The sequence below is a fragment of the Oryzias latipes genome, chromosome 17 (assembly GCF_002234675.1).
Source record: "Oryzias latipes chromosome 17, ASM223467v1".
Classification (NCBI taxonomy): Eukaryota; Metazoa; Chordata; class Actinopteri; order Beloniformes; family Adrianichthyidae; genus Oryzias; species Oryzias latipes.
Genome location: NC_019875.2, coordinates 4,239,660 through 4,256,766, shown reverse-complemented (window position 1 = coordinate 4,256,766; position 17,107 = coordinate 4,239,660). Strand labels below are relative to the sequence as shown.

At 43.3% G+C, this 17,107-nt stretch overlaps 1 protein-coding gene across 4 annotated transcripts; it reads right to left on the bottom strand.

Moving 5' to 3' along the window:
- Window positions 1–769: 769 nt before the first annotated feature.
- On the bottom strand, window positions 770–16,012 carry miga1 (mitoguardin 1). 4 transcript variants are annotated; one of them, XM_023965088.1, is made up of 16 exons: window positions 15,886–16,012; window positions 14,608–14,792; window positions 10,468–10,639; window positions 9,375–9,496; window positions 9,130–9,250; window positions 8,914–9,038; window positions 7,522–7,651; window positions 7,158–7,258; window positions 6,342–6,490; window positions 6,194–6,266; window positions 4,624–4,710; window positions 4,451–4,549; window positions 4,238–4,372; window positions 2,104–2,157; window positions 1,899–2,015; window positions 770–1,820 (listed from the first exon to the last, which is right to left on the bottom strand). In XM_023965088.1, the coding sequence occupies exons 2-16, from the start codon at window positions 14,707–14,709 to the stop codon at window positions 1,605–1,607; spliced, it is 1,803 nt and encodes a 600-aa protein (XP_023820856.1). In that variant the 5' UTR covers window positions 14,710–14,792; window positions 15,886–16,012; the 3' UTR covers window positions 770–1,604. The 4 variants fall into 4 exon arrangements, with proteins under 4 accessions (XP_023820856.1, XP_023820859.1, XP_023820858.1 ...); XM_023965091.1 differs by having other exon boundaries at window positions 6,342–6,451; XM_023965090.1 differs by having other exon boundaries at window positions 14,608–14,768; window positions 15,905–16,012.
- Between the last annotated feature and the right edge of the window lie 1,095 nt (window positions 16,013–17,107).

Here is a 17,107-nt window from a genome sequence, read left to right as displayed (position 1 = left end):
GTGCTTTCATTGAACTGCATAACTTGTTACATTATGATTCTGAGAAAAAGTCCATATAATGACATGCTGTGAGCTTTACCCTGGTAAGTTCTGCGGGTTCTGTACGGATCCTCGTGGTCGTCTCTGGTGTTGACTGCATGCTCTGAAGTTAGCAATGTGTTGCAATGCTAGGAGAGGAGGGTGCCATACATGACCATGCTGTTTTCTGGGGGAGGGGGGAGAGTTGAATCTGCCTTCCGGCGCGATGCACAATCTGTTACTGAAACGCTGCTGCCTCTTTGCTCACAGTGTTGGAGGATGCTGCAGGCTTAGGTCATAGTCAGGCCGTGTCGTAGTTTGTGCCCCCCCTCTGCTGCTGAACGTAGACCGTTCAAGAGCTCCAGTCATAAGGTAAAGCAGCAACGCATTCAAATGTAACGTCTGTGATTGCAACGTTGTGGTCAGATACATGTGTTTCCCGTCCGGATTGTTTCACTGCTGTACTTTACAGTGATGGTTGGATGAGAGAGCAGGAACCATTGTACTTCATTGGCACATGCAAATATTTAGAGTTCAGTAGCTGAAGGGTTCTGTCAGGTTGTGTATGTGAACAGCTCAGACACACAGTTGGAGGGGTGTAGAGGACTAACAAGGTTTCTAAAATGTGTTGTAAAAAAAAAAAATCTGTTTTTGTAGATCTTTTCAATTGTTCTGCTCATCAATAAAGTTGTTATAAAATGTTCCGGAGTTGGGAGTTTGCTGTCCGGACGAAGAAGTTGGGGACAAAACCACATTTTTTTAGCCTTTATTTGCTGGTTTGACAAACGACAAAGCCACACATTCACAAAGCAGCAACAACCAGGTGCCCAAAGACCCCAAATCAGGAAGCCCATTCAGTTTTCAATCAGGGTTGTGACTGAAATACTTCATTCTATCTCATGGGGTCCAGATGACCCCACAAGGGTCATGGCAAACTGAAGATCATTCTGCAGTTTCCCAGAAACCCTAAAAAAATCTCATTCACTGCTCCTCTGGGACAGACCGCTAAAAGCTTCAGAAGCTGCGAGGTGGCGCTGACATGAACATACGTGTGCGAAGTCTCAACACGGCAGTGAAGAACACGCGGACAGACGTGGGCGTGTGTGCGTTGACGGTAAGGCTGCTTGTGTTGCCCATTTTCAAAGACTGGCACAAATCAATGACGATATTTTTCTCCTTTACTGGCCGACTACCCCTGCAACCGCCTTTAAATATTCTGTCCCTCCCCCTCAGAGGAGGCGTGGCTTTACCACGAGCAGCATGAACATCTGACTATTGCACTGCTGACATTAAACAGGATACATTCAGCTGATCTGATGATCACCTTCACATGAAAACACAGGTGCAGCTAAAATCACAAGATAACCCTGTTGAAAGTCAAATAAATACCTGCAGCGTCACACAAACTGCGTATGTGCTCTAAATAATCATCGCAGCACGGTGGATTCTCATTATTGCTATGATCTGTGAGGCATGGCACTGTAGAGAAGCTCACATCCAACACCATGGAGATGTGGGGGCACATCTGCACCAATACGCTTCCTTTGGTCCAAGTGTTGGCTCACCCCAACACCACAGCTGGAAATTCACTGTACCGACGCCTCCAGCAGGGCCGTGGGGAGCAGCGGCCGCTCGCCACCGCAGCCGCCGAGGGCCGGGAGGTGCTCGGCTCCCAGGTACGCCAGCAGCAGCTCGGCGCGTCGGTGCAGAAGGTGCAGCGTGTCCTCCGCCATGCTCTCCACCGTGGAGTATCGCACCTTATCCAGATCAAATACGTCCTTCAGGAAGTGCAGCACCTGCTCCTGCAGACACAACACGCTGCATTGGTTTCTGCACGTCCGGCTCCGCCGTCCCCAAAGCTGCACCTTCACATGTCTGACCTTGAAGAAGCGGCACAGGTCCTGCAGGGAGCTCTCTGGGCCGAGGAAGCCCCAGGCCAGAACTGGACTGATCTGTTCGCACACGGCGTAGAAGCGAGCGATGAAGCCATCAGGAACCTGACAGTAAAAACAACAATGCATTGCATTGACATGTCAGTCCTGTGACAGCACATGTTAGAACAAGTGAAGGATGTCAGACATGAACCTTCATGTGTTTCCTCTTCTGCTTCAGGACGGACCAACAGCTCGATGCGACCGCCTGAAAACAGCACACGGCAGAAATGGGTTGTACACGCGCTTCTGAAACAGTTTCTGAGCTTCTCCTGCTTTCTGCACATTGTCAGTCCACGGCTGTAAATGTTCTACGTAGTGTGAACCCGTGGAATTCGTTAGGGGTAGAACCCAACGAGATGGCAAACCGGAGGACGCCTGCTTCTGCAAAGTCCATTCATTTCTGTTATGGTCCGGGTGAATCCTTGGTTCTGATTGGCTGCTGGGTGTGCATTAAAAAGCGATAATGGACATTGATAATGTGTATCTAAAAAAGTAGTTCCGGTCAAGTAGCTCATCAAAATTGATTAAACACATCTGTTTTGGGCGTGACCATGGTATAAGGGGTTAGTCCAGGGGTCGGGAACCTTTTTGGCCGAGAGAGCCATAAACGCCACATATTTTTTAAATGTAATTTCGAAAGAGCCATACAATAATGTAGTGTCCCTTTCCCACACTGATGCACGGAGACTTAACCTCTTTTAAGGTTCTTTATTCTGGTTACTGCAGGCCGCAACAAACGCCTCACAATTAATTCAGCAACTCCTGAATCTCTCCCGCCGAGACGAGACGAGACGAGAGCGCTTCTACCAATTTTATATTCACCTGCTCCCGCTCCAGCCCTCCCATTTCCCTTATTCTGCCCATAGCTGAACCCCATTGGTCCAAATTACCTAACAACAGGCTGAGTGACAGAACTGAGGGCCAATCAGATCTCTGCTTGATGCGTTTAATGAACTCCAGAACTTATAACGCGGCCCAACAGCCAAGTTTAACTCAGTCCGCGACAATATGTTTAAAACTAAATATACAAATGAATATGTGTATTTGATTTAATTTCAACATTTTTAAATTACAATAAGTCTGTGGATTCTTTTTAATAACATTGTAGGTTAGTATGAATGTTGTGTAGATGTGACAAAGACTGATCACATGCAGACGGGGAGCCAAACACACACTCACACGCTGCAGTGAGTGACGGGAAGCAGGTTTTACGTTTTTACAATCCCTGCGCTGTTCACCTTACTGGCCGTGCCCACAACCCCCTCACCCCCACCCTCTGGTTTCTTCCTCACACATCCCGTCCCCGCTACTGCGCGCTCTTTCTCAGAGACGGGAGCTCGCACGCAGTTTTAGGCACGGCAATTCACAGGTTTCCGGCTGGTACAAACTCTGTGAAATAATAGATAATAGTAACTGATAGCGCTGGCACAGATTTTTTTTCTCCAAGCACCGCTACCACTGCGCGCCTCTGGCATCGCATCGCGCCCGAGAAGGACTGGTCTAATAAAAAAAAAAAAAGTATAATTAAAGATTTGTCTGCGAGCCACATGTGACCATCAAAAGAGCCATATATGGCTCGCGAACCATAGGTTCCCGACCCCCTGGGTTAGTCCATCATCAGATAACGGACTTCACCAAAGCTACCATCCTCCTCTTCACATCAGATGGTTCATCCGTTCTTCGTCCGTTGATTTCTGATAATGGACAGCTCGTCGGGCGTTACCTCGCTTATGCCACAGTCACCCAACGAAATAAATATTCAGTTATTTGTACTTTTAACTTGAATTTAAACGCGTTTTTGTCACAAGTAGTGGACTATTTTATACGCAGTGCAACATGTTATCATGGCAACTATCAGGTCTGCACCGACCTCACTCTGCGGCGGCGGTGGAAAGTCGTGTTACGTGATCCAAAGCATCACTTCAGAGGGAAAGTTTATCCCTTAACGCATCTTTTTGTCCAGACGATGAAATGTGGATCAACGAAAAATTTCTGTCAATAATGAATAATAATTATTATTCATTAATGACATTATTTGTAAGACATTTGAAGGACAAAGGTCTTTTCTGCTGTGGGCTAGCGTCTGTTCACCTGTGTTCCAAGGTTCTGTTGCGTCGGTTTCCTGCAACGTTGAACATTCAGGCTACGTGACCAGAAACTTCTTTTTTATTTTCTTAGGTGTCCATTGTGACTTTTTAATGGACACCCTGCAGCCAATCAGAATCGACTATTCACCCGGACCAAGTGGGCAAACCAAACAGCCTCCTGAACTCAAACGTTCTCACCGTCTCCTTGAAGGAGCTGTTCAGCCAGCGGTTGTTGATCACATTCTGGATGGAGAAAGGAGGGTTCTCCAGGTCCTCAAAGGAGTCCATGAGGATGAAGTCCAGGACAACGTCATAGAAGTTCAAGTGTTTCACCTGGGGGGGATGAGAGTCATTATATACTGCTGCTGCTTTCTTCCGGAACAGGAGGTTGAGGCATGGGCGCAGACAAACCCCTCGTGCAGCAAGCTCCACCTCCGTGTCCTCCCAGTGTTTGGCCTCCTCCAGGAAGGAGATCATCTCCTCAAACACATCCTCGAACCTCTTTGGACTCTGGGAGGAGACGGGGACATTTAGGGGAGACCCCCCCCAGGAATGCAGATGGTTTTGCCGACGGTCAGTTTTACCTTCTGAGCTTGAACGATGATGGAAGACAGGATCTTCTTTCCCGTGTTGGCCAGAAACATCCTGGTCGTCCGGTCGCACAGAATCAGCTGCAGACAACAACCACCTTAAGTCATTACATCTGACGTCGAGCTGCCTACGGTTTTCTGCTCAATGACCTTGGAAATAACCTCAATTTAAGCCAAATGATAGAAACGATGGCAAAAGGAGAAATCCGTAAAGACGCTGCTGAAGCATCAGAAACAAAAAGTGGACCTCAGGACTTTTTAGGATCAATTTTGCTGAAATTTGGGAGCTCACCTCTAGAGAACCAGACTGGTGGAGGTTTAAAGTTCCACTCTTTTCAAAGCCTTCTCAGTGGTCTGTTAGTTAGGATTAGGTTGTTTTTATGCTAAATTTAAAGACTGCAGTCATATTTTAGGACATCAGAAAAATGGGACGACCATTTCTGATGACGGAGGACGTGTATGAAGACAAATTAAGCTTCAAATTACATTTCTGAGTATTTCTTTACTCATATTGTGGTAAATCAGGAGAAGATCAAAGTAATGCAGATTATAGATGTCTTAGAAAATGACTAAGAATAATGATTTTATTTGGGCTAAGAAACAGTATAATCATAATTACGCTTTAATAATGAATCCAAAAATGTTCTCTGGTGTATAACCTACGATAGGGACGTCATTCCAGGTTCTCACCACAAAAAAATCTATAGAATGGAAGCGAAAAGGCAGAACAGCCACGTGCACATTGATAAAAAATAGAAACGTCCTACATTTTGAAACTTTAAAACAGAAATTCAACTTGACTGACCATGACCACTTCAGGTTTTAACAGAATAAAGGTTTCTTTAAAGATGGAATTTGAACTATTGTTGAAATTTACAATTCTAAAACACAGAATTATATCAACGCTCTATAAAAACCTAATGGAAAAACACCACATATACTAAAAAGAAATGGGAAAGGGAACTGCACATAAAAATATCAGATGAAGATTTGGGAAACACAGAATTCATCCACTTCATCACGGACATGTTGGAAAAACACAATTAGATATTTTCTAACCCCAAAAGTCACAAACCCGACACTTCAGTGCCACAGCCATGTTGGAGGAAATGTGGAGACATAAACGTAGATCATTCCCATATTTTTGGCTCTGAAGCTTTGGAAGAATATTCACCAGATTATAACCAAGATCCTGGGCTACAATATACCAAAGACATGCTTATGTCTGTATCTGGCAATATATCAGAACATGTACTCAAAGATATTTAGTCAAAAATGTTTTAGCTGCAGGCAAGAAAACATCACAACAGTACAAGACAGAGTGACCAACACTGCAGAAGATGAAAATGGAGGAAATATATGAGATGGAATTATTTAACTATAGGATAAGTTGGTAGAAATGGACTAACCATAAAATTACATTTATAAGGACTTGGATAATGTTATAAAAACCTATAGAGCCCAGGCATTTCTTATTTTTATTATGATTTTTCCTATTTCAAGCTTTTTCCAGGTCACCTCTACAGCAGGAACATGAGGCTGTAAGGATCTGATCAGGCCGTACCTCACACGCCTGCCGGACGCAGTGCAGCTTGGCCAGGAAATCCAGGTCCCCGTGGCACCCCAGGACTTCCGTTCTGTCAATCCAGTAAAACACAAACGGTTCTGAAAAAGATCCAGCTCTTTGGCCTCAAAGCGGCTGCAGGTCCCACCTCAGTACCCGGCAGGAGATCTGGCCCTCCTCCGCCATCTGCAGCGCCTCCTCGTACAGAGGATGCTGAGCGAAAACCCCTCTGAGGTCCCGCTGCTCCCCCGCCTGGGGCTGAAACAGACACCGCGGGTTTGAATCCATGCCGCTTCTCTTGAAAACGGAACACAAACATGGATTTTACCAAGAAACAAACCCGTTTTCATTTACTTTAGAAAACTAAATCTTCATTTCTGCTACAAAAACTAGGAAAATATTGAATAGAGCTCCATCTGTGAAAAACACTTTAAATTAGACATTGCAGCAGCTGGAATCCTGTTATAATAAAAATTAAAAAAAGACTATAGTGATGGTTTCATGCTTAGAATCCACAGAGCAAAGAGCTAAAGGCTGGATGTCAACAGAAATATGAGAAACGTGATGATGAATGACTTAAATATACATTGATTCATTCATCTTCTTCTGTTTGTCCCTTTCAGGGTCACGGAGCTGCTGGAGCCTATCCCGGCCACTTAAATATGACAAACATATTTCTAGTAAATGAACATTTTTAGTTAAAGTGGGGTCTGTTAGCACATCCTAAGTTGTTGTTTGGGGGTCAAATGTCGCCGTGGAAGCGGAGCTCAAACCCTCCAAGACTTAAGGAGTAAAAGAGATCAAGGAAGTCCTGGTAGACACAAGAGCAGAGCTATTCCAGTCCAAGCCCTGCTGGGACTCAGCCGGGGCTTCCGGGATTCAGACGGACTCAGATTAAGAGGCGCTGTGAAGAGGAGCAGGACAGAGTTTCCTCTGCCAGCACAGAAGGGGTATTCCTGCAAACCTCAGCCGCAGAAACGAATGAATCGGTGGAGGCGATGCTGATGCTGTCCCTCAGACAGGCGTCGTCCAGATCGTCTCTCGCCAAAAGGTCCGCCATTTGAGCTGCAACAGGAAGGAGAGAAGGGGGTTACTGTAAACACAGGACTCCCTGAAAGCCTCTGTGAAGAAAACTAAACATGACTCTCATAGGAAAACTCCGATCTCAATGGACTGAAGCTCCACAAAGAAACCTCCGGTCAAACGTTGGAGCTGGAGGAAATGTAGAAGCTCCAGACTCCTGTGGTTTTGACCGCCATGAACGTCCTGCTTTAAGCTGTTCTGCAGGTCCACATTTGTCCAGACGGAGGCCGGTTCCAGCCACTCACCCTGGCTGCTGCTGCTGCTGTGAGAGGACGACTCCGACAGGCCCAGCACTCCCTCAAACTCCTCCTGGAGGTGGTAAGCCCTCTCCAGCAGAGACTTGAGCCGGTGGACGAACTCCATGCTGATCACATCCTGAAAACGGAACAGAAACCAGGCTCAGAGCCACGCGGAACCAAACAATCTGTGGTCAGACTTTCCTGTTTCGGTCCAGGTGGCAGCTGACCAGCTTTATTCAAGCTTCTGTCATCGTCTCATCAAAGTGAGAGTTGAACCCTCAGCTGTGGTCTGATGGACATGATGGAGCATCAAACCACAGCAGCGTGATGACAGGAAGAGACACTAAAGCAGCCCCTTCCTTTTAAGACCAACTCATCATCAGGCTAAAAACAAAGAAACACGAGGAAGACAAACAGAAAAGCTGGAAAAGCTCAAGTCAATGAAAAAACGTAACATTTGACATTTTAGTAGAAATTTAAAATTAATTTTTTTGGTGTTTTAAACAAGTTCTTTTAGCATTTTGGAGGAGAGATGTAAAGAAAATTAAGGCTCAAACTGCATTTTGAGTATTTATTTGAATCAGGGAGCAGATAAAAACAACAGTTTTAAAAGCTCTCGTGACGCAGCTAGTGAAATGGGCGGGGCCACAGTCTCCCTGCTCCGCTCCATTCTGATCATCCACTGTCAGACAAACAGATCCATGAACGTCTTTGTTTTCCTGCTCCGAGCTGGAATCTGGATCAGAACTGGACGGCTGGATAGCTACGATGCTGTTGCCATTTTTGTTACACCGATAATAAAAGGTTGGGGTTGTGAGGGGCTGTAAGCTAGCAAGGGAGTGTAAACAGTGTTCTCTCCCCCAACACAACTCAGAGGACAATTTCTGATGAACTCCTGCCGCTCTGCAGAAACTATGTCCTATGAAGCGTCACAGGTTTTTGGATTTTGCCTCAAAACGGCATCATTCTCAGTAACAGACCACTGGGAAACGCTGAAAATACAGTTTAGGATTTCTTCCAGCTCCACCTTGTTCCGATAAGGATAGCATCTGGGATTCGTTTAGAGCGAGTCCAGCAGTGTGTCTGAGCTGAGAATCATGTTCCAGCTCACGTACACAGAGGTATAAATACTCTTCACGGCTGATTTATGATTTACTCCCTGTCATACTTCCATGGCATGAACTCTGTGGAGTACATGAGCTTCTGTTCATCCCCTATATTCAGAAACTGGCTTTGATCCGTTTTAACCCACAAAGTCCGTCAGCGGATCCTGAAAGCCGCTTTGAGGCTTCAGACGGCTCTGATCATCTGTCTAGTAAGCTCACAGTCTGGAGCAGGAGCAGATGAAAAAATGCAGTTTGAAAAAGATCACGGAGGAAAAGAGAAGGAACCCGTCACCTCCGCGATGGCGTCTGCAGCTCCCGTCCTGACAGAGGCACAGCTCGCATCGTCCTCCGTCTGCCTGCTCCTGAACGTCAGCGCTTCCTCCCACCGCCGCAGCGCCTCCTCAAACAAATCCATCCCTGATCGCCGGGAAAACAAACGCAGAGCTTCTGGAAGTCTGATGTCACCCAGAAAGACGCTGATTCACAGGGACTGTACAGCGTGTCTCACCCATTAAGTAGAGGTTTTCAGGTGTGGCCACAGATAGGCCGGCCTCTGCGTCTCCTGCTCCGTCCCAGCAGGTGGAGTCATTTGCACAGGTGCTGCTGCTGGAGGAGTTCAGGCTTTCTATCTGCAGAGATCAGGGAGGCCGGTGAAAAGAGCAGGAGCCTTTTTGCTCCCATCAAACTACGATGTCTGAGCTCTGAGGCTGGAAATGAGAAGGAAATCTCCTTTAGAGTCGGTCTTTATCTTACCGAAGCCAGACTCAGCAGGGACCTGGAAACCCTCTGATCATCTCTCGTTAGACCCAAACCAGATCCAGAGGAGGCGCTTTGGTCAAAGGTTAGGGACACCGAGAGGTTCTGGCTGGTGTTGTCTGTAAAAACGAAGAAGAGAAGGTTGAAAGTTCCACATCTTTTCATCCATTTTTAAAGTGATCCCAACTGGGACATAGTTTCTGCAGAGCAGCAGGAGTTCTCTGAGTTGTAGGTGGGACTGTTGACGCTAGGCCTACCACCCCTTTATTGACACGCTCTGCCACTGGCTTACAGCCCCTCACATCCCAACCCAACATTAGCGGTGCAACAAAAATGGGGAACAATATCAGAGCTATCCATCCGTCCAGTTCTGATCCAGATCCCAGCTCAGACCAGGAAAACAAAGACGTTCATGGATCTGTTTGTCTGCAGGTGATGATCAGAATAGAGCAGAGCAGGAAGACTTTGAACTCCGGATTCACAAGAAATCCTCAGACATGCAAATGTAATCTTCTTCCATCATCAGAAAAACGAACATACTAAACACGTTAAAACAGCAAAAACACAGTTTTCAGCTAAATGTGATCAAACTGAACCAGAGGTGATCCATGTTCTCCAGTCTGATGACAACACTGTCTCCACTCTGCTGCTGGTTCCTTTGCTGCGCTCGCTTCCGTTCCAGGGGGACAGCATGCAGACGCTCACGTGTTCTCCGTCACACGGATCAATCCACGTCTCCACAGAGCACAGGCTTTACTTCAGCATTTCACTGGATATAAAAGGGAATCGCTGATTCCTGTTGTACCGCATGAAGCTGCTTTAACATCATCCAAGACAAAAAATGTCTTTTGATGTTTGAATGAACGGATTGAATACGAAGCAGGGATTTCAAAAACCTGAAGTTTAGCCTTTATTTGCCCACAAAGCCCCTAAAGGACATTTATTTAGCCCAGACTTTGCCTCCAAAGCCAGACAGCTGTGGCGCAGAGGCAGAGCGCTCAACCTCTGGTCGCAGGTTTCTGCCCACCCATGTGTTAAGATGCCCTTGAGCAAGAAGTGACAGTAAACAGAACATAGTACAGTTTGGTACCGTTTTCTGCACAGCCAGGAGGGAAAAACTGCAGATCCACCTGACCCCATGGAAGCGAGGGAGACCTCTTTTTGCCCTTCCTCCTCTGGAAGCGGCGAGCGAGCAGGAGGAGGGACGCGGTTCCAAGAGCGGCGACTGCCACCAGTTTCTTGGTACCTGTGCTGACGCTCACCTAAAGGCCAGAAAGAGAGGACAGTTACAGAACAAAGAAGGAAAAGAATTCAGCCTCATCTCTGACAATACACTGCAGCAAGAAGGTTTCAAAGTTAGTCCTGAACTGCCAGATTTAAAATAGGTCAAGCCACCAAAGACAGAAAAGACGACCTTTTCCTGGAGGCACAAGATGGATGAATAACTGAAAGGTGTTTGTGTGTCTTAGAGGTTGATAAAGCCTCAACGGTCATTCCAACTGGAGCTCTAAATATCCCTGATGACCTTCAACCTTCTGTCTGCAGAAAGCTGAGACAGTGTGGTACCAAACACAAACAACATCATGAGCTTTAAAGTCCCACTCCCATCGTCTTTTCATTATGAAAATGCTGTTTGTGGCCAAAATGTAAAAACCTGTCGTTTTCTGGGACATAGTTTCTGTAGAGCAACAGCAGCAGCTCATTTTTCCACATGTAAATAAGAATTATATATATATATATATATATATATACTTCCACTTTCGGCTTCTCCCATCAGGGGTCGCCACAGCGAACAGGTCGCATGGTAGATTTGGCAATGTTTTACGCCGGATGCCCTTCCTGACGCAACCTTCTCAAACCGGGCTTGGAACCGGCAGAGGTAGAGAAGGGAACAGGGAGCAGCCCGGAGTCGAACTCGGGTTTCACGGATGGAAGGCGCCGCAAACCAGCACGAGCTAAACTGGCTCCATATATATATATATATATATATATATATATAAAATATGTATATATATATACACACACACACACCTAAAGATTATAACGGGGTTGAATGCTTTATAGCTTTCAACCCATTGTTTCTCTTTTTTTATTATAGTATCTTTCACCATTTTTTGCAGCTTAACTCCTACAATTTTTCAGCTATTTTAACCTTTTAACTATTCAAATGTTCTTTTTCCAGCTATTACTTTTCTGTTCCTTCAAATCCTTAAACTTTTTAAGATATTCCAGGATTTTTGCCTCCATTAAAATCCATGGGGAATCCTTGGTGCAGAAGCTCGCTGGTTCAATACTCTGGCATTTTTCACTAAAATATTTTTTTTGTTATTGTGCTGTTTTCACTTCATTTATGGTCACGTTTGATTGTTTCTTTCTTTCTTTTTTTTATTATTACCCTTTAGGTTTCATTTTCCTTCAGCAATAAAGCATTCAACGCTGCGTTTTCTTCTGCAAATGCAGGTCCTTCTAGTTTCTATTAACAACACAAACGCTGAAAGAACAAAGATCAAACCCATCAGACTAAGTTTAATCAGTGACACAGAAATCAAACAAGTGGATGACAATCCTCAATAGTCATTTCATAAGAGTCCCTGGTCTGGGTTAGTGCTGTGGGTGTCTTCCTTTGGCCTGCTTCAGCATGAATCGGTGAGCTGTCATTGGTTTTGTGCTGAGATGATCAGCAGAGCTGCTGGTCAAGCGCTGCACAACAGGCTCTCACATAAAAAAACAAACAAACTAAAAGCTCTGCAGAAACGACACACGTGGCACTTCCCAAAACCACAACCTAACAAACACGTTCAAGACATGCTCCTTTTAGGAAAGAAGACGTTTCTGTTCCCATCTTCACAGCAGAAGAGTTACAGTGCAGACGTGTTAAAACAGTCACAGCTGGTGTTAAACTCTAACACACATGTCAGAACAGACGGCGTTCCAGAAAAGAGGCGTGCATTGCTGCATCAGCCGGTGGACACACACACACACACACACACACACGCCTCACATTTGACTAGTTATGGTCGGGGGAATTGGACTCTCTCTCTTTATTTTTATGAACTCCGTACAGAGTTAAAGGCTCAAAAGTAGTTTTGAGTATTTGCTTGGAAGACAGAACCATTGAAAACGAAATGACAGACCCTCAGTGATCAAAATGGTGTTTTTGGTGTTTCTAACATGTTCTTGTAGCATTTTTCAAATGGTATATAAAGAAAATTAGGATTAAAACTGCATTTCTGACTATTTCTTTATTCAACTGCGAATCAGGAGCAAACAAAAAAAACTGCTGTTTGAAAAAGATCGTATTACAGGGCTCCAGACTAACTTTTTTCACTAGGAGCACAGTGGCCTCCAACTGAAAATTTTAGGGGCACAACCAGAAAATTTAGGGGCGCATACCGTAAATCAACATTCTAACCAAATCTACTCGTTTCCACTGTATTACGAATAAATACTTTAATAATAGATGCAGAAATTACAATGTGCTGTTTCAAATTCAGCGTCACATTTTATTCTGCACTTTTGAAGATGCAACAACGAGGTAAACTGACAGCAGCATCGCTGTCATGACAGTAGAAATAGTAAACAAAATACCATAAATTTAGAATAAACAAAAGTTTTTAGTAACAAGTGATTACCGTAGTAACCTTTCGGTCATTTCACAGTTTCAAACAATACTTAAATGTATGTAAACATTAGAGGATGGAAATTCATGTTGGCGACACCAAATAGGTGCAGCCAAGATGCACAATAATTTGAGATCACCCAGGTGAACTCAACGCTGCACAGATCACCTGGTGTGAGACTTATATTTTTGTTTTTGCTCTGACATTACCTGTCAATCAAAACAAAAATATCACCAGATAGGGGCGGAAGCAAGACCCCAACCTATCGGAACGCAGCTGGAAATGTAGTACTGAACTGACTGAAAGCTGCCCTACTGACTACAAAACAATGCATTATGGGACATGTGTCCTGATGGTTTTTTGTAGTTCACTGATCAATTAAAATCATTTAAAATACCAACTGAATAAAAAAAGGCTACATACATTACATTAAAAGATGTAATATCACAGATCATTGGGGTAGGGGTAGAGGCAAATTAAAACGAAATTGAATTTTAAGGACAACTCCTAATTCCTGTTCTCCTTCAGTCTCGCTGCAGCTTCGCCTTCGTCCCCCCCCTGGTTTCACGGACGGAAGGCGCCGTAAACCAGCACGAGCTAAACCGGCTCCCTATTTTAGCCATTTACAGTGACTTTCCCTATTCTTCTCACACGCATTGGCCGCCTCAGGCATCACTCAATGACACGCGAGTGTGCGCTCGCGTGTGCTCCAGTCTCATGAGTATTCGCGCGAGTGTGTGCGTCTGTCTGCGTGCGTGTGCGCTCGCGTCTCATTGATGATTTCATTGCTCATTTCATTGATCATTGACGTGCCCCTTCCACGTTTAATGTATAAAAAATACGGAGGGTGGGGGAGGCAAATTTACTGGTAGCACATGTGCGACTGGATGTAAAATTCAGTCGCACACTCTCAAATTTTGGTCGCAAAATGCGACCAAGTGGTCGCAGTCTGGAGCCCTGTATTAGTGATGTAAAACATACGCTACATGCTGATGCCTCTGACTAGATCCATGCATAGTAGATCTAGACCGCTCGCCCTTTTTCTTACACCGCTTATGTTAGGTTGGGCATGCGAGGGGCTGTAAGCTAGTGGAACAACGCGTAAACATATAGCTTAGCTTTGGGTGATGGGAAATGGGGACGGGTTTACTTCACGCCAACGGACCCGACCACAACTTGGAGATAAAGTTCTAATTAACTCCTGTCGCTCTGCAGAAACTATGTCCTGGAAGACGATACAGGTTTTATAATAATCCAAACGAAAAGAGCAGTGGAAATGCTTTGAAAGACGATCAAAAAATGATCGGAGTGGGACTTTAAGGGGTTTATGTCACGCTAAATCAACCTTTTGAGCTTTTAGGTGAATTATAATGTTCATTCCTGACAACAACAAACCCAAAGATCGAGTTGTCTTACTTCTGGGTTTAAAAAACAGAAGAACTTTAAAAATAAAAAAATTTTCTTTCGTGTGCTAAAGGTGATTTATTATCACATATATGGATAAAGTTTACTATAAAAGGCCTAAAAACAGCATGATATATATAGGAAGAACCCACGCATGCATGACGTAGGAGGAGCTTTTGTAGGAATTGTGATCCGTTCAGACTCACCTGTCCCAGGGAGCTGTAGACCAACAGAGGAAGGTCAACCATGCGCAGAGCAATCGCCTTGAAGGACAGCTGGGCGTTTGTCAGGCTCTCATGTGTCATCATGCCGCTCTATCCATGACTGAGCAACTGTCCGGTCCTCATCACGGTTACGCTGGAGCTGAGGAAGTCAGATGCTGGGATTTAACCTTCAGGACGGGGAAACGCCGTTACATAAAACAGACAGAGCTATTATTAATGCATCGTAAACGAACAAAGTGCTGAAATAAAAAAGGGCAAAAGCAAGCTGAGCAACAACAAGAAGGGGGTTGATCTTTTTGAAATAAAAAGCCAAACATTAATGGTCTGCAAGCTCTGAACAGTCGCAGCAAACCTCCACTTTACATTACAATAAAAAAGGTAATTCTTGAGACTTTTACTTTGTTAATAAATGAGAAAAGAATCCCCCTTTTATCTTTAAACCTCTTTAATGACTTGAAAGGATTCAAAAGTTTGAAATGTGATCGACAAATGTCTAAATTAACCTCTGGTTCAAAAGAACAGTATAATATAAAACTTAAAGCCTTAAATCTCTTCATTTCATGAACAAAGGGTTTTGTCGGTTGATATTTCTTTTTTAGTTTGGCTTTTTTATGTTGGCCATTAGGATGTGGTGTCAAAAAATTACAACTTTCTTACAGCAGATCTTAAGAAAAAGCATTGCATTGAATTTTAAAGGAACATTTATGCTAAATTTGAAAAGCTGTCAAGCAGAAACATAAATGCAAAAAAACCCTGAATATGAACAAATCTCAATGAAAAAAAAATCCTATCTACGACTGTCAGTCATCACATGACAGAAACATCCAAATCAATGAGCGTCTGCTCCAAAGGCAAGAACAGTAAATTAAAGCTGAAAACCTAATTAAAGCCATTATATAACTGTGATCTAGAATAGTCAGACTGGAAAAAATGACCGACCGTTAACCTGCACCATTAAAAAAACACATTCTGCTCTCTGAACCCCGTTAAATCCATAAAAATCATCTTCTAAATGTAATTTTAAATTAAGAAAGTAAACATCTTTCCCGAGTTCGTCCTCTCCCTCCGCATTTAATCACATTGACACATGATGGTCCGGATAGGATGAGCAGTTAGTTAGCATGAACAGCTAAAGGCTAATTTTTTCGGATAACGAAGCTAATAAACGCTCGTGTGTCCATTTCCTCTCATTTAAACCACATAAAACAGACTAAAATGTTGACATTCTACAGTAAACTGGACATTTTAGAGAATGGTTACCTGTTTATGTCACAGTTTCTTTAACAGAGTCCACTGCTTGTTCACAAATCGTCTGGCTGACCTCGGTTAGACACGCATGAAGGACTCCCTCTTCCGCAACAGGACACGCCCATCCAGGTAGTCTTTCAAAATAAAAGCTTTTTTATTTTTTTAAATGAAATGTTCGCGCCCTCTTTGGGGCTTTGATGGTATTTCGGTCCATTTTGAATCTGGAACATTCCTCCAGCACTCATTCCAATTAGAAACCGTGGAACATTTGTTTTTGGAGCGTATGCATGTTAAAGTGCTCTGGTCTTCCTTTGATGAATGGTTTAAAGGTATAAAAAATATCTAAATAGACCATTGAAATTGGAATGCCATTAAAACTGAAATGTACATTTGTAATAATAATTTAGACTTCATTATAAATGTCTATGAGAATTTATCTGTATTTGCAACCGGATTATTGCATTGAATTGAATTATTATTGAGTTAAATTATATTTAAGATCTCTCTACCACAACATATGGAGAAAAAAAGTGCCCCGAAAAATTCCCATTTACTAGATCACATATATTATAAACATATATTATATATTATAAACATATATCATTTGTGAAATAACACTATTTTTAAAATGAAAACAACAATAAGTTGTTAAATTGAAATAAAACCCTGTCCTTTGCCATTATCTTCCCTTTGGCCCTAAGGCTGTCCGCTGTTATTTACAGCGACAATTTTCACAGTAAAGTCTCAAGTCATCAGATTTTCTTCTCCTGTACTAGATTTATTTAAGGTCTTAGATTCAATCACTCACAACTATTTATTTATTAATTTATTTATTTATCTCGTTGAATTATTTTGTGCGTTCTTCTGCTTTTGTTTCAACATCACATGATATCTTCATGTGATTCAACAACAAATCATCTTTATAAAACAACAATGATTTAATTTTAGTTCACTATTTTTGACGTGTTACATAGGTTTTTACTTTAACACTTTGACACCCTTTACTAGTTAGCACTGGTAAGTGTGCTTCTTTTTATTTCACTACATAATTTTGATTCATTTTACATTCAACAGAAGAATTTCAATCTACTGCTTTTATAATTTCACTGCATGATGAAAACAACATCGGCTGCTTTTCTTCTATTGTTTTTCTTCTTCTATTTATTTTAATTGTGACGAAATTCAAAACAAAATTCAGTCGGCCCTACACCAACCAAGACAAGTGTACATATTT

What these genes read in the sequence shown, in the direction of transcription:
- miga1 (XM_023965088.1), bottom strand. Translation starts at nt 14,709, where the DNA reads ATGATGACACATGAGAGCCTGACAAACGCCCAGCTGTCCTTCAAGGCG. An exon ending in CTGCAGACGCCATCGCGGAG is followed by an intron (nt 7,652 to 8,913) that starts GTGACGGGTTCC and finishes TTCCGTTTTCAG; the next exon opens with GATGTGATCAGCATGGAGTT. An exon ending in GCGTCCGGCAGGCGTGTGAG is followed by an intron (nt 4,711 to 6,193) that starts GTACGGCCTGAT and finishes TGTTGTCTGCAG; the next exon opens with CTGATTCTGTGCGACCGGAC.